We start from the raw sequence: 23,345 nt of genomic DNA, 5'->3' as shown, positions 1-23,345 counted from the left end.
ACACTGAATGCAATTATTTTTTTAAAACTAAACCTAAGCTTGCGTACATAAAACACACAGAAGAGGGATTTACAAGATAAAATAGAAAGAATCTTGAACGCACTACTAGATAGATCTTCTTTTGTTAAATAAACATATATATAGATGATTGATTGATTGTTGGTTGTTTATATAGAATTGAAACAACATTTATAATTATAATAAATGTTGCCTTAAAAATCTTTTCTTCCTCCGTCATCAGTAAATAATGCAATTGATTGGTAAAGATAAAAAAAATATTATTTTGTATTACTATGTTATAATATATTGAATTTGTTAACTCCGATACAGTTATTTTGTCGCAGAAATTCTAATTGTCATTTTTTTCAACTTTATGAATACCTACTGTTGAAAAAGGAAATTTTCTATCAGTAAATTTTACTTAGAATATGTCAATTAAAGGTCAATAATAGAGATATATATATATATTACGAACGTAGTTGAAATATACAGATGAGTAATACAACGAAAAATGTACTGACATTTTCACTTTTTTGTACCTTGAACTCCGATGCATGCAAAATATCACGCATACCAATTTCCAAGGTATATAAAAGTCCTTGTGCATACCAACAAATTAGATTTTTTGTAAATCAATTTTAAACTATATAATGTCAATCAAAATCATTGACAATTTCAGAACATTCGATGATTTCTTATAGAGTATAGAAATTCATGGATATTTCAAAAAGGGTGTTAATATGAATTATTAGATTTAGAATAGCAAATTAACATGTGAAACATAACTATGATATAACGTTTACCGATCTTTAGTTTGGGTTTCTTTTTTATTCATTTTGAAAATATGTTTCTAATTACTTTAGGGTGACGAACTGACATCTTAAACATTCAGATGAAGTGAATTCAGTTGCGCATTTCTACCAAATCCAATTTCAAAACGTGATTGTTTAATTTTTTATCACTAATCAACGAAACTTATGACCATCATACTGAGTTATTTTTAGTATCATGATATACGTATAGTTTAGATATCATTTTTTTAAATCTTTTTATAGCCAAGGTTTTAAATTAAGTTCAAATGAAGGAGTGATCATGCAAAGCTTGCACACTATAGATAAATTTGTACTTTTAAAGCGATTTACCTATAACAATTTGAATTTAAAAAGGACAAAAATGAAGAAGACAAATTTCAAGTTAAAGATGCGTTTGTAATTTAGTCCGTATATTTCACGAAATGTAAAAGCAATGCTTTTCTATCTCTTGTCGACAATTGCGTAATGGTTATTTTAATTTTAAAGCATATTTATCATACAGTTCTCTCAAGCTTATTTTGATATCATCGTATTTATTAAAAGTGATAATGATATCAACAAGTCAACATTGATATGTCGTTGATTATAGTGTTAGATATTGCACAATCACAATTGATAATACTGACATTTATGCTGACAATAGCAGATAGCCTATTCATTCATACCTAACAATACACCATAATGTCTAAAAAAATAATGGCAGGTGGTCCCAAATGAAGAATTAACACAGACTCGTAACACGGAGAGAGACCGATAAAATCATGGCAAAAAAAACGACAAAAACTACAGTCTACAAAACACAACATAAAAAACTAAAGAATGAGCAACACGAATTCCGCAAACAGACTGAGAGGATCCCAAGTGATCTGGAAAGGTAAGCAGATGGGCCCTACATGTGGCATCCGTGGTGTTGCTCATGGTAAGCTCAAATTCGGTGTCAAGTTTCATTCTAAATTGTTTATACCAAACACTCTCCAATCAAAAACTTTTTTTTTCTTTATTTCCGACATATCAAATTCAATTCAAAATCTGGACGCTTTACAAAGGGATGGAAATATATGTTAATGCCGCATGTTTTAATTTAAGGATATAAATAATGATTGAATAATACATAAAAAGGCTCTTTTAATTCTTGAACTGATTTTTCTGGTTTTGTTGTTCACTATTTAAACACATATTTATATAAGTATATACATCTAGTTGGTCTAAATCTATTAGCAACATTGCAATGAACAAATATATAAAACGATAGATGTTTTTGCACTTATATTTCTAATTTAGGAATTTCAAGGTTTTTTAAACGTTAAAATAGTACAGTGATTTTCCCTGACCGTTTGTTAACCTACCATTTAATCATGAGTTTACCCTTTGCAGAAATTCCTCACTGATCACGCATACACCCGTTTCCTTGAATAAACAACTTTTATATTAAAATATATCTCAAGATCTTGAACTTGACCTTAAATGGATTTAACTATTCTTCTTAATAGTTTCCTTTTGATCATGAACCTCCTCGTGTAAGTACTTATACATCCTTGGCATTCAAATATTTGGGTTTAAGCGTTCCTTATGAAGGTAAATCCAGAAAAGTGCTTCGGTCCGAACGAAATATATAAAGTGTTATTTGTATATGCAATAAATATTGATATAAATAAATGATCGATGTCTTTACACTAATTTTCTTATGTAGGAATTTCAAGGTTTTTTAAAGGTTCTAATACAAAGAATGACCCTTGCCGTTTGGTCACCCAACGTCTTATCGTAAGTTTCCTTATTTACGCCATGATGTCATTAAATGTAACTTGATATACTGTATTTATCATGTTTTATCTCCCAAAAAAGGTCCCTCAAAGGTATATCGAATACATAACCGATCTAATTAGAAAATTCATCAAGAATGCCGGAAATCTATAGATATACTAAAGAAGAACAAGAAAAACAATCTTTTATTACTATTTACCATGTCGACCATCCCAATCTCGCTCCGTATGTAGTCAAAACGATTCCTTTAGCTGTTGCTTTTTTATCTTCATTCGTTGCTTGCAAGATTTGAACATCGGTAAACTTATGTCATCTCTAAATTTTTAAATTTATGACTGTGAAAGAACAAACGAATTTTCACATCTTTGGTTTTTTTGTGTCTTTATAGATAGTTGAATCATTGGCAATCATTCCAAATCTTTACTTTTATATCACTTTTAAGTCAAGCAATTATTGTAAACTCGATTATGAAGTAACACAAGGTATATATAACAAAATGATAATGTAAGATAATGGTAATTAGCTGGGGAGAATGTAATATTTTGAGGTTTCAATTCGTTGAAATAATTTCATAAAAACCAAATTTCCTGATAATTATTTCCTAACCTTGTACTAGCATACACTATGCACTTATTAGACTGTGCACCTAACTGCCTTTTTCTATTACATAATTGTATCTAATACTGGTCTTAAAAAGGTTTCAAATTCAACATAAAATAAATCCAAACAATAGAATCGAGATATGTTTATCCAGGCTATTTCCGGATTGACCTGTTAAAATCTCCTTAACACGAAAGCAGCAAAGTTTTATCAAATGTTCAAGGTAATCACAAACATGACATTGGTTTTATTAAAGACATATTCCAGTATGGCGCTGATATCAAAATTTTCTCTTTCGATAAAAGTACCAACGTACTCGTCGTCAAGATTTGTGTATTGACTTTATGTGAACCTCCCACATGTAGGACATGCCTTTATCATGTTAACCATGTTGAAAAGTATATCCTATGCCTTAAAGTACTTGTATCTTATGTAATTATTTAATTGTCACTAAGGATAGAATAAGTTCGTGCGTACTATCGCTTTTGGGACAGATGAGTTCAACAATATTATTGTAATTTGAGCAATATCGGATACAATCGAACTTAAACAGTTATTGTTTTAAAACTTTCAATAAAGAAAGCAAATTTTCTATCATTTGTTGGGGTTCTAAGTAAAATGACAGGAATATTTTAATCCTGTTTGGACTATAGCTTTTTTTGCCTGTTAAATTTTCAATTCCCGGCATATTGCGAGTTTCAATAATTCTCGTGATAACCATGGGCAATAGTATTTTGCTGAATTTAAACATTCTCTGCACACAAATACTTTATTTAAAACTTGGTTTGTTTTTTGCGAGAAACTATTGTTTCCTCTTTTTTTTTTATTTATGGCAATAATAAATCTAGTTTTACGAAACCCTTGCTACAGTTTTCTTTTCTGCCTTTTAATGTAGTTCGCATCTTTGTTCTTTGTTTTTATATAAAGTTTTAATCCACCATTTTCTACATAAGGAAATGTCTGTACCAAGTCAGGAATATGACAGTTGTTTTCCATTCGTTTGATGTGTTTGAGCTTTTGATTTTGCCATTTGATAAGGGACTTTCCGTTTTGAATTTTCCTTGGAGTTCGGGATTTTTGTTATTTTACTTTTCACATATTTGTCCTTTTGTTTTTTTATATAGTTGTCTCATTGGCAATCTTTTCCTCATCTTAATTTATATCAACAATATAATCATCATCCACGGTTTTTGGTTGAGGTCGTGTTGCTCTGTATAGTTCTTTGTCTTTTTGTGGTTTTCATTTTTAGCCATAGTTCTGTCGGTCTCCTGCGAATTATGAATCATAATTGTCCCTTTGATGTCCTCCGCCTCTTTTTATACGATGTTGTTCTAATAATTTAGAATTTTTAATGGTTGACGCTGAGAAGTGATTTAGTCACGCTGAATTGCGATGGTAGCATTGTGACGCTTTCTTGTTGATAGCTGTGCCGAAGTGCGATTGTGGTATTGCTGAAGTGCGATGGACTACACAAACTATATTTTCAATGCTTTTCGTGTCGATGTAGACGTTAAATTAAATGTTTGTAAGAAGCAGTTTTTCTGGTTTTAAAGTTAAAAAATGGCTTATACACTTTTAATACTACGGTTTTTAACGTACGATGGAGCGTGGCATTCTCTAAATACATACGGGTCCACAAACGACCTCTTATTTTAATATAACGGTAAACGACAATATCATGAGAGGAACAAAGTGAAGATAAATGTTAACGCAGAATTGTGTCTACATATTGAAAATCAAGAGGACGATATATCATTAAGAATAAAATTATAACTAATGACATACATAGACAATAATGAATGCAAATTTCTATACTAACTATGAAACAAATACACTGCTCATAATAATTGCACATCTGTAGATTTTAAACTAGCTGTCACACGTCATATAGACCATCGCACATCAGCAAACAGTCCATCTCACTTCGGCGAAGACCATCGTACTTCAGCGTGACCATCGCACTGCAGCGTGACCATTGCACTTCAGCGTCCCCATCGCACCTCCGAGTCCTACAAATGTATTACCAAAACATCCCTATGTTTTTTTCGCTCATAAGGTCAAAATCAGAGATAATTTGACACCTACTCGAATTTGAATATTCAAAATTCTAGAAGATTAATTGTAATACAATCAATATTGCAAATCAGATATGAAAACAAAACACATAATACAATAAGATTAATTTAAAAAATACTTTGTAAAATACATTTATTTCAATTGTAGTGTTTGACTCTATGGGAAAGCTACGAGAAGGTGTGATGCACGGTCAGTTGAATTTGGTTGGTTCATTTGATGAATGCATGGATATACAAGCACAAATAAAGGCAGGACAAAAATTAGGAAATAGGACAAAAGAGACAGCATCATCCTTCGGAACTCGGTATTGCAGAGTATCAATGGATATTCCCTCCAATGTCCTTCCCATTGTAAGTATCATTGTCAATCACCTGTATTTTTGATTTTCATTTGGTACGTTTTCAGGGGATTGTTAGTTTTCATCTTCCTGTTATTTACACTGATCTGCTTTCTGTCATCGTAAACATGGAATTTTGTCATGTGCTATTTATTTTCATTAGACAGGTATCGTTGTTGGTGGACTGTGAATAACCAAGGGTACCATCTGTCTAGAAGCCAGTGCTTCGGTACTGGCATGATCTGAATGCCACATTTCATTTTCTGTTCTTTTCCAATTCTGAATACAAAAATTTGAAAAGAAACAAGTCAATTAAGAAATTTTACGAAATTATTTAATCGTCATGGTTTCCTAATGGTCACTCGACACATGAGACAAAATATTATTGTATTTTCTGAACTTGGTTATAAGGGCTTTTAAAATCGCGTACGATAACTTAAAGATTAAATATAAGTTCCTAATTTTGTCGCTAATCCTTTACCCCATCAGAATTGACAGTATAAGAGTAAATGATTTTGTTGTATTGATGACATTTTGATTTTAAAGCTCTCAAACGATCTATCTGCTTAGCTTACAATATGGTTGGTCTCGAGCATTGCCGGGTGAAGGTTATTCGTTGTGTGCAAGGAAATCATACACATTTTACACAAAATTAAACAAAGCACTAGACTAAAAATTTCAATGACTACTAAAGTGACTATATAAAAAAAATATCTGGAATAATAAATCCAGACCAAAATACGAGCCATAACGTAAAACATTAAAATAGTGGCATAACAGATTGAAAATATGATCAAAATGAGACAACATCTCGGCTGAAAGAAAAAAAGACGAAAATACAAACAATAATCGACAAATCAATACATAGAAGCTTAAGATTATGCACATGTAACTATCTTTTTTTTCTTATTATTTACAGGACACCAAAGGCGTTCCAGTTCATTTGACCTGGGGAGCGTGTGTACCAGATAGTTGTCATTCTCGCGATATTTCTGGATTGTTCAAACTAGGTAAACGAATTTTATTATTTAAAAATATTTTGCTTTCATAATATTTCATATAGTAATATTTCCACTTCAATTTAATATTTAGAAAATGTTATATACATATGCAAAATACTGATAATAGTGCGATTCGTAAAAACTAAGTATTCATCGAAGACATGACTCTTCTGGGCACTTGAACTTTTATATTCGACGCCTCATGAATATGTATTGCCACATTGTTTAAAAGTACATTAGCATTGCAAATTCGGAATTACTAATACAAAAATGTGAATACCACACAATTTCAAGAAAAAAGCAGTCAACGACCGGTTTTCTTGTCACCATTTAATTACAGTATACTAATAAGTACAATGAGATGCGGAGAAAATGTCAATGAGACAGCAACTAAACGCCAAAAATACACAAACACGAAAGGCATCCAGACGTGAATATGCAGTAATCAACAATATACAGGCCACCGATGTTTATACAAAATGTCATGCCCTAAATCGACCTAAGTGTTAGTTTATCTTAAATCTTATGTTATCATATCCTCACGTGTTGCTTTACAGGTCTGTGTAAAAGTAATTTGTCATCCAATGTTAACCAGGTTTTGTAAATAAACAAACACAATGGATTAGTATACACAACCCTGACCGCCTTTCGATAATTTGGTTATCATATCAATGTATGAAAATGAGTACAATCAAATATAACTACATTATTTTGATGCTTCCGTAGTTAAAATATGCAGTATAAAAAAAAATAAAAATGCCACGAAGGAAGCAGAATCTTGAAAAAAATAATTATCAGAACATTTTACAGAACGCAGTAAAATGTATTTTTTTGGAAAATAATTATGAAATATAGAACATTCTCACCATCTAACGTACCGGTATATGTATATCATGGCACAAGAATAAATCTACTAAAAGGTATTTGAATGAGCATTGACATAAATCATACAAAAAATAACTAAAACTGCAATATTGTTTCAGAGGCTATACGCAATATGACAACGACGTTTGATGGAGTATACGTTTACTGCTTCGACGATAAACCAATAACCCAGGATGATTCAGCAGTTGCTGCTATGTAAGTATGGTATTTGACATGCCATAAAATAAGAGGTAACAGTGCCATTGTTTCCCGGGTTTTACAACGTTTGCGTCAGCAGGATAAGCATCTACTGGCAATTCACGAATCACACGTCGTTTAAATCCTCACTCAAGTAAAAAATATTGATAAAATGAATAGGATATAATCGGTAAAATTTCAGGTCAAACAACTATCCTGGTTTACAAAGATCTAAGATCGCCAATATTTGCCTTATGCGTAGCGATCAACCAATTCGTTCTGACAAACTTGTGTAGTATCTATTTTACTCATTTTCATGAAATCCCTTCTGATGGAGTTTTGGGTTTGGAACACACTCCATATACTGCAAACATGCTTCCACGTAACATGTCAATTGTCAATTTGTCATAGATCCTAGTTTTGAAGTCGTGCGATTGTGTCAGTTTCAAGGAAACAAACCAGATATGAAGCCGACTTCTTATTTTTATAGAATCTTTATTGCCAAGTATACTGGGATATATGAGATGCAAACTTCGTTGAAATTTTGGTTCTCGAGTGACAGTTACATCGTTTTTGTACCTGAACGCAAAACTGAAGAATGATGCTTTTCATAGGTGCTTTTTTCATTTAGTCTTTTAGAAAGATTGTTTTAATTCCGCTTTGTATGAATACTAATATAGTTTTTATAGAAACGCGCATCTGGCGTTTATTATTATTAGCTTGATATCTTTGATAAGTTTTTTGGCCAGTACAAGTGCACAGCTAGTATGGATTCGAATATCGACTGTTTGTTGAAACATCAAACCACCTAAATTGGCAAATAAATTTTTGGTCGTTAAGTAAAACTTACAAGTTTTGTCCCGTTTTAATAATCACATATATGAAGTTTAAAATTGATGAAGAGTGATAGGCTCTTCTATTTCTTCAACAACAATGATTTTATTATTGAAATTAAGCAAACCTGGAAACAATTATTTGGAATAAAGTACAGATTTTGTAAGAAATATTTTTTTGTCTGTGACATGGTTTTTGATAGCCACTTTTTGGTATCTCTGTCTCTTTATGTATATATTATAATAGTTCTAATTTTAGTTTAAGAAATTCAATGTAATTAGAATACAAATTGCCTTTTCAGAATAATGTTATCAATCTTCGGGTTGCTGATTGTAATGGGAACGTTATATATGATGGTCACAAATATGAAACTGAATGCAAAATCGACAGACAATGCAAATAAACTGCCAAAAGTACCATTAGAAATGAAAGAAATGTACAACATGGCTTACAAAAACGACGAATCCGAAACTAAGGTCGATTTATCGAGCAAGACAACAGACATAGATATACCGAAAGGATATATGCCTCATGCCGAGAGCACTCAGAATGGTCTTCTGCATACAAATGGATCTGTAGGAAATGGAAATGTCAGCTACGAAAAACAGTCATTCCATCAGCTTGAAAAACCATCTCAGGAAAGTAGAGGAAAATCAAAGGCTAACAATGAAAAGAAAAAACAGGGTAATTATATGTAAATTGGCTTGTAGTTTTTGATAACCCTCTTGGTATCTAATCCTTTTTTTTATCGATTAACTGCTCAGTTCTTTAATTTTATATCTAAAAACTTCATGGTAATATTTTCAAAACAATACACTTCAGTAATCTAACCATAATAAATATTTCGCAAATTATTTAATTTGATGCACGCACACAATTACAGTTTTTTTTTCAAACCCATTAATATATTACTATAGCTGTATTTAACAAAATCGTTTGGAATTATGAGTTTTCAGTGCTCTTCAACTGTGTAGTTTATTTGGTCTTATAACCTTTCCATCTGAGTATAACTTATGAGTCTTCTGTAGACTGAATGTGCATCACTGCGTACAAAATTATAAGCCTAGTATCTTTGATGACTTTTGTTTTACACACAAACACAATGAAATTAAAAATTATTTTAAGATTGCTAAATAGTAAAATATGTCTACCATGTACTGTGAATTCATTATCATACGTTTAATAACTTTACAAGTTTCAATCCTAAATCGAGAATTGAACATCGGTAAACTTCTGTCGCCTTAATTCACGCATCGGTTTCATTCGGGTGTTTTCGGTCTTTAATGTACTTTCTCATTGTTGTACTTTTTTGTGTTTTCCTTTCTTGTGATCCAATATATACCCTATTGCATTAGAATCATTGGTGTACATTTGAAGGCAGAATATCAAAGTTCTCCAAAAGTTCAGACTTGAAACAGGATTGAACATAAAACAAATTAGTCATTATCTTGTATTACAAAGGGGTTAACTATTCTCTATTCACATGTTATTCCTTGTGTCTTTGTTGACCCTGACGATTATTTGGGTTTGTTTTCTTTGTCACTGAAAGGGATGCTTTCATCGCGACCTTTATTCTTATTTACAGATGCCGCTATATGATGAACGCAATATTTCCATTATATCTTCGTTAAATAAAGTTTTAACCTCTAATTGGACCTATATATGCACCATGGTATTAACCAGTTGTTTTTATGAGGTTGTTTATCCTCTCTTTTTTTTTCAGTGGGGGAATTTTTATTTTTGTTTAACTCAGTGGTAAACATATACTTTTTATTTTTTGTTTGTTTAAATACATTATTCTATATGATAAATGTTGCCTTTATTTCCAGGTGTACTCCATCGAATCTTAAAAGCTTTTGCACTTCAAGAAAATGTGGTGAAGGTACTTTCCGGAAAAACAAGCGGGAATTCCATCAACTGTATTCACGGCATAAGATTCCTCAGTTTGACATGGGTTATTCTCGGTCACACATTCAATTATGGAATTGTGTCAATTCCCTCCTTGTGGACAACAGGTATGTATTCGTAGATGTGTCTTTTGTTGAAGACAATATCGTGTACTCTAGATATATGTTGTGTGTTAGGGGACGACCATTTGATATTCTGGGGGGGGCCAGGAGGATTTTGAAAATAAATAACTCAGCCTTGATAATCACAAAAATAAATGGTTTGTTCTGTGGTAGTTCGAAAATAAATAACCTGACTTACAATGTATTGAAAATGAATAACTCGGCAGGTCTTCAAGCCATTTTATAAATGCTATTCGAAAGTATGAGGTGGCACCAGATTCTTCATCAAATTCATCTTTTTTTCAAAATTTTTTTCGGAAAACACTTCCCAAATCTTTTAACAATAAAGGTATAAATATTATTTAAATATACTTGAAATGTCTGAAAATGGGACCCCCAAGGGTGACTGGGGAATAGAAGTATGGTCACCATTGGTCTTCCTCCGACCGGCAGTAAAACCCGTGCTAAAGTGGGGCGTCCGTTTGGCTGTGCGGGATGTACAAATTTGCAGCCACGTCCGGTCAGAATGGGGACGTTTAATCCTATGCCTCGTGAAAAGAAAGTGCCACGTTCTTTGCACGTTAAGAACCCATGCAACAACTCTTTGAGGGGTCCGTAGGTGACCTGTTGCAAGGCTAAATTTCTGTCCCTATCCAATATACACTCATTTCCCGTGGCAGTCTAAATTTCTCCGACCTTAATCCCTTAATCTATTACAGAACCTACCTATTGTATTTATTGTGAACTTGTTCTCGTCCTGAATATGCATGAAATATTTGCCACTGGACGTTAAGCAACCAACAATCAATCAATCAATCAATCTGAAAATGGGTTTCATTTAACTTGAGGTATATTGGCTCAGGAACACTTACCTCACTTTTATTACAGGGCTGTAACTACATTGAGGCAAATGCCTTTATGTAGGAAATTTTAAAACCAAAAGCTTGTCTTCATATCAAATTGTTTTCACAGCGAGTGTTTGCAAGAAGCAAGTTCTGTTCTCCCTTGGACGTAGCACGTGTTTTTTTTCGGGATCAATGTTTCTTTAAATTTGTCTTTTGTTCATTGATTGCCCTTCTGTATTCTCTTAGTGTTGCATTCCTTTTGTGATTTAGTAATTTTGTTTTCAACTTGATCATGAGTTTTATTTTATTTAAGACTTTTTAGCTAATTTTACAACTTAACTACTTTAAATTGTATCCCAGTTAAGAGCTACATCAAGTTGTAATTGAAATGTGTTATTAAAAATTACTTGACTAATAATCAGCCCCCTCTTAACTTAATTTGAATAAAACCCCATATAATTTACAGGTATAAAAGATTTAAATTCTGCATGCCAAAACAACAACAAAAAAACAAAAAAAAACCAGCAGCCAAATACTTAACTATGTGAATTACATTTTTACTTTATTCTTCATATTGGTCTTTTGATGTTGTCCATAAAAACTTAAAGTCTTACGCTGAATCTATACATTTTGCTTTGAGACCAAAATATTGTCAAAAAATTATTAAAACAGAACTTGCATTTGGGAACGCCCAGAAAGCACGATTTTGCATCATCTGTTCTATAGTTTCTTTGGGCCTTCAGCGGCTTCAAAACCCTTCAAAATTTTGTTGCCTCGCTCCGCTCGGCGTAAATATATTTGACAATACTTTTAAAAGAGGCTAGTCACAGCCCAACTCTAATACCGTTTATGTATGCAATACATGTATATGCAGTTTGGAATTCAGAAGATTTATTTCCACAGAGGATGATTAATTCTGATTAAATGGTACATTAATGACTTGACTGTACATGTATTATTTACAATAAAAAAATGAATTTAAAAATTGTATGTTTTCAAATATTATTAATATAGTTATGAAAATAAATAATCAGTCCCTTGTTTTAATGCAAATGAAAAATCTTGCTTCAACAGTGCAGAAAATAAATAATCTGTCCTCTTAGTTTACAAAAATAAATAACCGATCCAAAAAAAATCCTCCTGGCCCCCCCCAGAATATCAAATGGTCGTCCCCTTATATGATTGGTGTCTGATCGACGTAAACTGACATCTTCTTTACTTATAATGAGATCATAGAACATCATATGGATCTTTAATTTGCTAGTAAACTTTAGAAAATCATTATTAACCTAAATATATAGTGAAAATGACACAATATTTCGTATCTATACGGCTTACTTCAAAATGATTTCTTAAGAGTTGATGGGGTTATAATTCAACACTTTTGTTATTTGTTTTCTTTTACATTTAAAACTATATTATATATCTGTGACATTAAATAAAATTTGAAATATTTCAGAAAACATTGTGGAAGCCACTGAAATGATGAAACGATTTACTTTCCAAGCTGTGATTGCTGGTGGATTTTCTGTTGATACTTTCTATATGATTAGGTAACTTTTTTTTAACTTTCCTTCAAGGATTATGATGAAGGAAATTAAGAAGAATACTCCTCAGACTTTTTTACAGATGTGCCTGTTAATTGTGTCAAACCGTCGGATGGGTTTTCTGCTTGAAACTTTCACAGTGAAAGGATCAAAAGAAAAATAACACAGAAACATAAGTATTATGACATAACAATATTAAAAAATAATATTGCAAGGTTTATATCATAATTCGGCGTTAACAGTGTATATAACTAACGACATTTTTAAAGACAGATTTCAGTATTGAATCTTTGGAATTTTGTCTTTCATGTTTGCCTAAAAAATTTCGAAATCTTTCATTGAAAGAAAGATTGCAAATACTGCCAGATAGCCTAATTTTGCTATTTTGCCTTTACTATTTCGACATGGACAACAACTTATCCCAAAACGGTATGTAGCTATGTCGTTATAGTTGAAATATGTCATTTTTGACATGTAAATGATTTCACAGCAATATTACAAATGACTTTACTGAACTATATTGGCCAGACTACAACATATTGTTAAAGGGGTTGAGAATTTACTATGTTTTGCAAAATTTGGAGGCCAAATAATGGCTGTTATCGTACATCTTCATCTGGCTATTTACTCAATACTTTTTTCATATTTTATGAGCATATTACTTTTATATGATTAACAGATTTTACCTTTTTTTTCAGTGGAATGCTACTGACTTACTTGCAAATAAAACAAGTAGAAAAGTTGACAAAACGCTTCAACGGTGGAAAAACGGCGGCTTATACTTTTAACTACTATTTTCATAGAATATGGAGGTATGTTAATTATCTATCTATATTAATATCTTAAGGACTGGTTTATTTCTTGATGTGAGCAATGTGTGGGACTTTTTGAGCTACAAGCACGACTACTTAAATGGTCAGCAATGTAACTACTTGAAAATTTGAAGGAAAAAAACTTCACCTGACGAGATATAAAAATGCAAATCTTAAGTGAATAAAGTTATTACCTTTGTAATCTCAGTGATATTTTTTTTGCTCGAGATCTCGATGATAATGATTGATGGTTTTTTAACGTTCATCGACAAAATAAATAAATATTCAAAACGAAAACAATGTAATATGAATATCAACCCTGATTTGTTCTATATCGATGCGCTGAGCCGAATTTTTAACGGGCTAGTTTACAAGGTAACAGTCCGTAAGAAGACATGTCACCCTCCCCGGACACATTATTCTGACTTCGAGCTGACCGGTCTTTGAACTTTCTTACTTAACTTAATGCCAAATGATTAACGGAGAAGCAGCAAATATCAGTTTTAAAGACTTTAGATTGACCTGGCCGGGGTTCGAACCCAAGGCTTCACACTCGAGGCGAACATGTTCACGAGACGACCGAGGCGGTCTTAATAAATTGAATAAAGAAATCCCAATCAAATAGGCTAAGCGGTTAAAAGCTGAAGGTTTGTGGTATCTAGTATAATATGTACAATAATTTATACTAGTTTGTATATTTAAGATGCCGGTTTATATTTCAAGATTTTTGTTGGCTTATTAATTAACATCTTTGCCTACAATTTTAAAAGAAATACATGCCTTTATGTAAGAAAAAGTTTTTGTATAAAATGAAAATTTTCAAAAAACTTGTTTTCAGACTAACCCCTATGTACATGATGGTTATAATGGTGTATGGGTGTTTGATGAAGTATTTTGGTGATGGTCCACTATGGCCAGAAGCAGTCAAAACTGCTGACGACTGTAAAATAAATTGGTGGACGAACCTGCTATATGTAAACAATCTTGTTCACGTCGACGGTCAGGTTAGTATGAACTTAAAGAGACTACACTATCCACCAGAATCAGAATCCAAATGTTGTGGATGAAAACAACTATAGGTCACCGTACGGCATTTAACAATGAGTAAAGCTCATATCGTATATTCAGCTATAAAAGTCCTTTACTTGACAAAATGTGAAACAATTCGAACGAGAAAACAAACTGCCTGATTCATGACAAAACAATCTTGGAGAAACAAATATGACAGACGGAAAACCGAACACAATCCCTATACCTAAAAAAAATAATGAGCTGGTTTCCACTGAAATACAGGATACTAGCTTTAAACAGGCACATAAAGAATGTCGATTATCATTGCTGACCATAATTGAGACTTGTATATACGTTAAATGCAATTTCATGTCACAAATATGTTATGAGTATAGAACTCAATCTTTAGGACACAATGTGTTTGTCATACTGTAAAATACATAACTATATCGTAAACTTTTTGATACATGTTCAAAACAAGGAAGAATAGACACCGATGGTGGAATCAAAAACCATACCGTAAACATTTTAGAGGGGATAAACTCGTGTATGTTCACATTATATATGAGAGGGTGTGCTCTTGTTCTAAGGGATGAAAAAGAACGACTGAAGTTTTCCTGTCATCGTTTGGAATTGGTAGACCGATACGATGTGTCTCCTGCGTCGTCCCTCTTATGAAAACAAATAGTCACCCCCTTACTTTACCATTAATCGAATACTTATAGCTAGTGTATCATAAGGGAGCAAAAGCTTACTGTTCATCTTGTTTGTTCTTTACAAGTCTTTGTTTTTAATTTTAGTGTATGGCATGGTCCTGGTACTTAGCAAATGATATGCAGTTCTATGTTGTGTCATTGTTCTTTTTAGTATTCCTTGCAATGTAAGTATTTGAATATGTATTCCTTTAACAGTAAAAATTCAAATTCATACATGTCTTTTTCATTTTATTATCGCTTAAACGTATATTTTTAAATATATATATATATATATATATATAGTTATAGTATGTGGACACAAGTTATTTCTTTATTCATTGTATAAATCAGTTCCTTTAAAAAAAACTGTATTGAACTTATTTCCACTCTGAATTAATTAATTTTTCTCCATCGAACTTTGAATTCTTTGATATTTTTTGCCGTTATTGTAACATAATTTTCGAATGTTGAGTTTCAAAAGAATTAGTTGAAAGAAAGCGTTACTGTCCATGTGCATTTAAGAAAAAAAACCTGTACCCCTTCTGTTTATCTAACACACACATTGGATGGTTGGTGGTTTGTATAATCTGACATATATTGGAAGATTGGGACCAGGACGCTTTAAAACTCGTTTACGTGTGTTTATTTATAAATAGGTGTTGGATAGTAGGGGTGCTTATATAGTTTTTTACTTCTTTTTTACGAAATGCAGGGTACGTTTTACTGTATACAAAACATGGTCAGACTTTTTAAAGCAGCAACCATTAATGTCCTTTCGTGTGAATTGTTTATATTTTATATGATGATTCTCATGCATGATACTTATTTATGCCAAATCTATTAAATTTTCAGTTCTATCCGAGTTGGTGTAATTCTGATTTCTTTATTGATGGCTGGTGGAATAGCAGCTGCCTGGTATGAAGAACACATTTACAACGGAAGTTTTTTTACGTAAGTTAACTCTTCCAGAGCATCTGAGATTAACCCCCGGTTTTGTGGGGTTCGTGTTGCTTAGGCATTAGTTTTCTCTGTAGTGTTTTTGGACATCTTTGTCTATCGTCGTTTTTTGTTTTTTGTTTTTCATTTTTCGCCTTGGCATTGTCATTTTCCCTTCGACTTATCAAGTTTGAATGTCCATTTGATATCTTTCGCCTCTTTTTAACAAAAAATTGTAGGACATGTGTTGTACTCAACGACCAGCTCTATCTTAAAACAAATCTGTATACACCTTGTGTCATTTCCTTAATGATCAAAAGGACATTTTGCTCAGACTGCAGCCATACAAGGCACTCAATTCTTACAAAATGACGGAATGGCAAATCTTCAATGAATGTCATTTCTTGGGGGTATTTGTCTTTGACCATAAAAATTTAATAGAATTATAGATACAAAAAATATGAAAATGAAAATGAAGTTAGTTCACACAAATGGTAATGAAATATTGAACTTAACAAAAATGCATAAATTATTTTCGTTAACATAGAATTTAAGTCAGGATGTTTGAAATGCATAACAATTATTGAAATTCTCCAATTCGATGAATATTGTAGAACAAAGAAAGACGGTGGCGGATATTGGAACAATGTGTACATTACGCCATGGTGCAGAGTAGCAGCGTACTGTGTTGGTATGCTTCTTGGTGTACTGTTGTATAAACGTCCAAAGAAAGCATTAAAAACAGTAAGTTGGTAAAATATGCAAATCGTCTGCCTTCATTTTTTCTAATTTTTGAACTCACGACTAACAAAAGTCATATGAAGCACGAATCTGATAGTCCCCAATTCCAAGTCAACATCCAATCAAAATATATCAGGTCATTGCAACTATTTGTATCTTTTTGTTTAGTAATACCTGTGTAAAACGTGTTTTATGAAACAAACAGATGACATGAATTGGTTAGGTTTTTTTCTATTCCAAAGAATTTGTAGATTTCATTCACAATTGAGATACACTAATCCTTTGATGAGATTTCATTCACAATTCAAATATACTAACCCTTTGGTGAGATTTCATTCACAATTCAGATACACTAAATAAATGCTTTGGTGAGATTTCATTCACAATTCAGATACACTAATCCTTTGGTGAGATTTCATTCACAATTCAGATACACTAATCCTTTGGTGAGATTTCATTCACAATTCAGATACACTAATCCTTTGGTGAGATTTCATTCACAATTCAGATACATCAATGTTCGTGGATCGGTAATCTTTAATGAAAAGTAAACTAAGACCGGATCGTTTTTCTTTTTAGAAATATTCATTGCTAGGATGGTCGATTGCAACAGCTATGGGACTCGCTCTTGTGTATTGCACATATTCAGAATACAAAGAAGGGGGGACAGAATGGTCTAGAGATTTCAGAGCAGCTTACGAATCATTAGGACGTCCATTGTGGGCAGCCTGTGTTGCATGGGTTGTATTTGCTTGTCATAATGGCAATGGAGGTTTGTACACATACTTTTGAATTTTTCAACTAAGAACAAGACATTCATAAGTCCATTCAAGTCATCACAAACATAGCCATATAAAAAAGAGACACACACTGATTTCAAAACCATCACATATATAAAAGATGAACGATTGAGCAACAACAATGCCACCAAACTGTCAAAGCGAGTGTGAACTACAGCACTGGATTGAAAACTATTGAAGTTGTACACAATGATTTGCATACAATAGTCCTATGTACATTCTATATGTCTATGTGAATGCAGACTTTCAGTGTATAGCAGAATAGCCAATTCTTTATAAACACATGTCTTTGGATAAATTTCTTTTAAATAGAAAACTGTAAACCATAAAATTTACTTCCTTCATTTTTTTATATGTAACACAAAATGATTTTTTGAATAAAACCTGTATCGGTTTTATTTTTATTTTCCAGGTGTGGTTGACAGTCTTTTATCATGGAAAGGATTAATTCCCCTTTCCCGCCTGTCCTATGCTGCTTATCTTGTTCATCCAATTATGATGATGATACATGTTTATTCTAAGAGAGCTTTAGTTTATATAAGTGACTATGAAATTGTAAGTTTCATCAATTAACACTAGATATAAAATTAAGAAGATGTGGTATGATTGCCAATGAGACAACTCTCCACAAGAGACCAAATGGCACAGAAATTAACAACTATAGGTCACCGTACGGCCTTCAACAATGAGCAAATCCATACCACATAGTCAGCTATAAAAGATAGTTCTTAACTCGCACAAGTGTGGGCATGATACTGCATACTTTTATTTTTATGTAGTTATGCTGTATTTACTTTTGCTAAGTTATCTCTATAAGAATAACACAAAATGTACCAAAATGATATGTGCATATCAAAAACAATAAGGAACAATGAAAACCAGCATTATAAAACACAAAACTTCATAGAAAAACATAAGATCGATTGCAATACGGTCATTTGTTTTTGTTTGTGTGTATTTGCTGTCTCATTGACGTACACCCCAAATCTCGTTATTAAAATTAATATGATACTGATAAATGAGTTTGGATACCTTAAATGCACGAAGACATTTTACTGAAAAGCCTTTCTTGTAATCCGAAGAGAGTAGTACTACCTCTTACTTTGATGGTGATATTACCACATATGCAAATTAACAAAACAACAAATGTCGGTGACAAAAAAATATTGCACGCATATGTTATAGTTTAGGCACTATAATAATCTACTCTTTTTTTAATTTCAAACGTTCAACATTCGATATCTATTTTTTCATATACTTTGTTTTTTTTACAGATTTATTTGTTCCTTGGACATACGTGCTTCACATTTATGGTAGCCTTTGTAGTGTCCATATCGTTTGAAGCTCCTTTCATGGCCCTGGAGAAGATCATCATGGGAAGATGAGTTTCACCATCTATTACAGACTCCAAATGTAAAAATGAAATGCATTAAAATATCATCAAAATTCTTCTATCCGCTTTCGCAAACTAGCATTTGACATCATATATTTCAACTTGGGTGCTTTTGTAGTGATTTGTGTATCATTGTCTCATAGAAGAATAAATATGAAGATAGAAAGTTGTCCCGTTATGGACAGAGTTGAGTTGGTGTTATTCATATAACATTCAGTTGAATAAAGAAACCATGTTTACAAACTAGATTACGAATATGTTCATATATAACATTCTCTTGAATAAAAAAATATTTTTTACAAAGTAAAAATTCTATATGTAAAAGAAATCCATATCTGAATGTAGGATTAACGACGCAATCAAAATTGCAAAACAGCATTAGATTTGTCTGTCTTGTTAATGTTTTTTCTCAGTATTATGAGTTATGAACAATGCAATTTAATATTTTCTCTAACTTTTGTGTCTTTGTAGTAATTTGTATCTTTTTCGATGTAATTGTTTTGTTTTTTATGTGATGTTTAGTAACCTGAAATGGAGATCAATCACCAAAATTTGATCTGAAGTTATAAGAAAGTAATGGCCTATGTTTCTGTAGTTAACGTCATGTATCGTTTAAATATAAATACGCATACTTGTTTTCTGTTTTAAGAAAACTTTAATCATTCCCTTTAAGAAATTCGAAATATTCATATTCATAAGCAATCTTGTGTTAGTTTTACCATTTGCATTTTTTTTCATTTAGAATTTTTGTTTGGCAATGTTTTCGAAAAATTATCTTTTACTATTTTGAAATCTGCTTTTAGTGATTCTTTTCCATATTTTATTTTTGTTGATAAGTAAAACCACAGTACACCACAACAAATAATTCGATACCATCTATTTAACTTTAACATTGGGCATTATTTACGGAGCTCAGTTTTATCATATTGGTAAGGTATATATAAAGAAAGAAAAAAAAATTAAAAAAAAGGTCTATTGTTAATTGTTACGTATTCTTCCATAGGATTTATTTATTTGTGCTTTTTTACGCCACCTTAGAGCAAAAGGATATATCGCAACGTTCTATAGTAGGAGGTCTATATATTTTAGTTATAAAGAGAGTAAATATAAGACTTCCATCATTACTTTATTTGTTAGATCTGAATTTTCTAGCAAGTGGATTTATTTATTTCAAATGTAATTTGTTCATTATTATGTAATTTATATGTATATATTCAATCTTATTTCATGTACATTCATGTTGTTTAACTTGTTTTCATGATAAATGTTATACTTCTTGAATGTTTTATGTTTCATATCTTTTAATATAAAAAATAAGAAATTGTGGCATGATTGCCAATGAGATTTCCCAACAGGAGGCCAATGACTTAGCAGTTTTAAGTTTACGCACCATAACTTTTTAGTTTTCAACTTTGTCAGAAATATCAATGATAATATAATCACTGTTAGAATCTAGAGTTCTGTTTAGAATAAAGGAGACGGTATACGTGTCTTTCAAAAATAATTCAGTGATTAATTGATGTTTGCTTACCGTCCAGTGACAAATATTTTATCCATATTCAGGAAGAGAACTAATTTACAATTAATACAAAATGTAGGTTGGATGAAGTAATTCGACTTGGATGAAATGCCTGAAATTTAGACAGAAAAAGAGTATATGGTGGAACATATATTTTGTCTTACAACAGGACATTAAAGGGTTATTGCAAAGGCTATTTATAGTTCCAACATCTGCAATAACGTCCCCATTCCGATCTCAAGTGGCTTCTTGTTTATTCATACAGAAGAAACAATCGGACGCGCACCTATCTAACATGCGTTTAATTGCTGGATGGGAGAAATCAAAAGGATCATATATCCATAAACAAGTCAACCATTGGATCCCTCTTTGAATATAGTATTGCAGTATAGAACAATTAATAATAAAAACACCTTGACGTAAACACTGCTATATGAAACATAGTGCATCTGTCTTTACTAGCACTTCTAATTGTTAAAGACGATAACCTATTTAGCCACCTATTTAGTATAGCCTCGTAACAAAATTCACTGTTGAATCACAGGCAAATCTAGTCCAAATAATTATGATGTCTTGAAAGGCTATTTTATTTTTTTTGCTTTCACGCCTTACTGCGACGCATAATTATGACGTCTTGAAAGGCTATTTTATTTTAATTTTGGCTTTGACGCCTTACTGCGACGCACGCACTAAGGCGTCAAAGCAAAAAAAAATAAAATAGCCTTTCAAGACGTCAATTATTTGGACTAAGGCAAATCTAACTCTTACATTTCAGACTTTTAAATTTTCTTGCTGAAAAGCTGTAATAATCTCGGATATCTGTAGTTGTGTCGATGAGATTTTCTATTTCAATTAAGTGGACTTTTGTTTTCTATTCATTTTTTGCAGCTTTATCGATAGCGTTGTCTGAGTTCTTCCCTCTTAACATTCTATGTGCTTTTTCTAAAGATGTTGTATATTTTATCTGTTGTGAGACTTTAATTAATATTATAGTGTTTGTCTCGTTCGATATACCAACGTGGCAATAAGAGTTATAAGTTAGAGAAGAATAGACAACGCCATTATCAAAAGAAAAAAATGGAAAAAAAGACATAAATGTTTTCTTTAGATACAAATACAATCGTATCTTTAAAAGGTCCTTGGTTTCGTACACATGACAGTATCGTCGGATTTTTGGTCTAAATAAAGATGATGTTTACAAAATGACAGAAAATATTTTAACTCATCACATAAAGTTGCAACGATTATATGGGGTCACTGGCTGCATTTTTTTCCCCAGTAGAAAACAAGTAGTCTCGATAAGAGATCAGAATCGTGGAAAGGGGTTTTAAGAAATGACAAAAGAAACGTAGTCGTGACAGCGTCACACTGCAAAATCGTTTTTGTTCCGTATGTTTTTATATATATATTAAATCATAATAAAATGTTTTTGACAGAAAAAACGAATGATACGACCCCTATGCGTTTTCGTATCGTCATGGCGGAAATGTTTTCAGCAATAATAGTCATTTTTTTATCCAATTTATGTGGACGGATTTTCCAGGAAATTGCAATTTAAAGTGAAAAATATTTGCGTAAATTCGATACATTTATAGATCTATATTTTATTATTTTTTATATATTTTATATCTTGAAGAATAAAAGTTACATAAAATTTTATCATTTTTCGGTATTCAGGTGCAGTTCAATTAGTTCTAAATGCATACTAAATTTCACCAAAACCGAAATATCGCACAGTTTTGTATGCATTTGCCATAGGGTTTTGTACTTTATAATTTGATTTTGACGACCGATCTTTGATGGTTAATGTTCTATTCACAACGTTCCGATAAATATTCCATTGAAGAACTCGTAATATTCATGGGGTCCATTTTCGTTATATCTCATAACAAAAAAAATATGTATAGTAAATAACATTTTTAAGATGAAACAAATTTCCTCTATGATATACAAAAAATCTTTAGAAAATAAAATTGAATGAACTTAGTGGTATACTGAGAAAATTATGAAATTAGGAGATCGTGTCGACATTTCGACATTGTTCCGGTACATAAATGCCTGCAGATATATGTCAAAATATAGTAATTTTCTAAAACTTCCTTTTTGTGGAAGACTAAAAATATATTTTCTCCAAGGTAAGACTCTTTTTTGCTACTCTTAAACTATTGAAATCTAAAAGTAAGTTCTAAGAAAGAAATTAAGAACGATTTATCTGCAATTCATTTATTTATTAATTCATTTAACAATTTATTTATTTATTTTACATTTATTTTCCGTTTACATCTGGGACTATTATACTAACATGATTATATTAGTCTAATAGTCCCAGTTTACACATTGTTTAATTTGCATTATTAGGGGGAAAGTTATAACTTTTTTTGTATTGTTTACAATTTACATGGAAATTATGGAATCAGCCATATTTTGTCTGTTCTGAAAACTTTCATCCATCCATTCATTCATTCATTAGTTATTTATTTATTTATCTATATTCATTTATTTATTTATTGTTGACAAGTGTGCGAAAACGTTATTAACCCGGGCCTGTTTATCG

General features: G+C 31.7%; 1 protein-coding gene across 1 annotated transcript in view; it reads left to right on the top strand.

Annotated features, from left to right (window-relative positions):
• LOC127720847 (nose resistant to fluoxetine protein 6-like) overlaps nt 1-20,549 on the top strand; it is a 36,180-nt gene extending 15,631 nt beyond the window's left edge. Inside the window, exons 2-12 of the mRNA XM_052227596.1 lie at nt 9,063-9,167; nt 10,313-10,498; nt 12,797-12,890; nt 13,583-13,696; nt 14,535-14,700; nt 15,508-15,587; nt 16,255-16,353; nt 16,953-17,082; nt 17,659-17,851; nt 18,292-18,434; nt 19,154-20,549. Coding sequence (XP_052083556.1) covers nt 9,063-9,167; nt 10,313-10,498; nt 12,797-12,890; nt 13,583-13,696; nt 14,535-14,700; nt 15,508-15,587; nt 16,255-16,353; nt 16,953-17,082; nt 17,659-17,851; nt 18,292-18,434; nt 19,154-19,264 — 1,421 coding nt within the window. The 3' untranslated portion in view covers nt 19,265-20,549. The remainder of the gene's footprint in view (nt 1-9,062; nt 9,168-10,312; nt 10,499-12,796; nt 12,891-13,582; nt 13,697-14,534; nt 14,701-15,507; nt 15,588-16,254; nt 16,354-16,952; nt 17,083-17,658; nt 17,852-18,291; nt 18,435-19,153) is intronic.
• The last annotated feature ends 2,796 nt before the right edge of the window (nt 20,550-23,345 follow it).

The sequence above is a fragment of the Mytilus californianus genome, unplaced genomic scaffold (genome assembly GCF_021869535.1).
Source record: "Mytilus californianus isolate M0D057914Y unplaced genomic scaffold, xbMytCali1.0.p SCAF_11, whole genome shotgun sequence".
NCBI classification, from domain to species: Eukaryota; Metazoa; Mollusca; class Bivalvia; order Mytilida; family Mytilidae; genus Mytilus; species Mytilus californianus.
The sequence above is the reverse complement of the archived record's forward strand: the minus strand, read 5'-3'. Positions and strand labels throughout refer to the sequence as shown.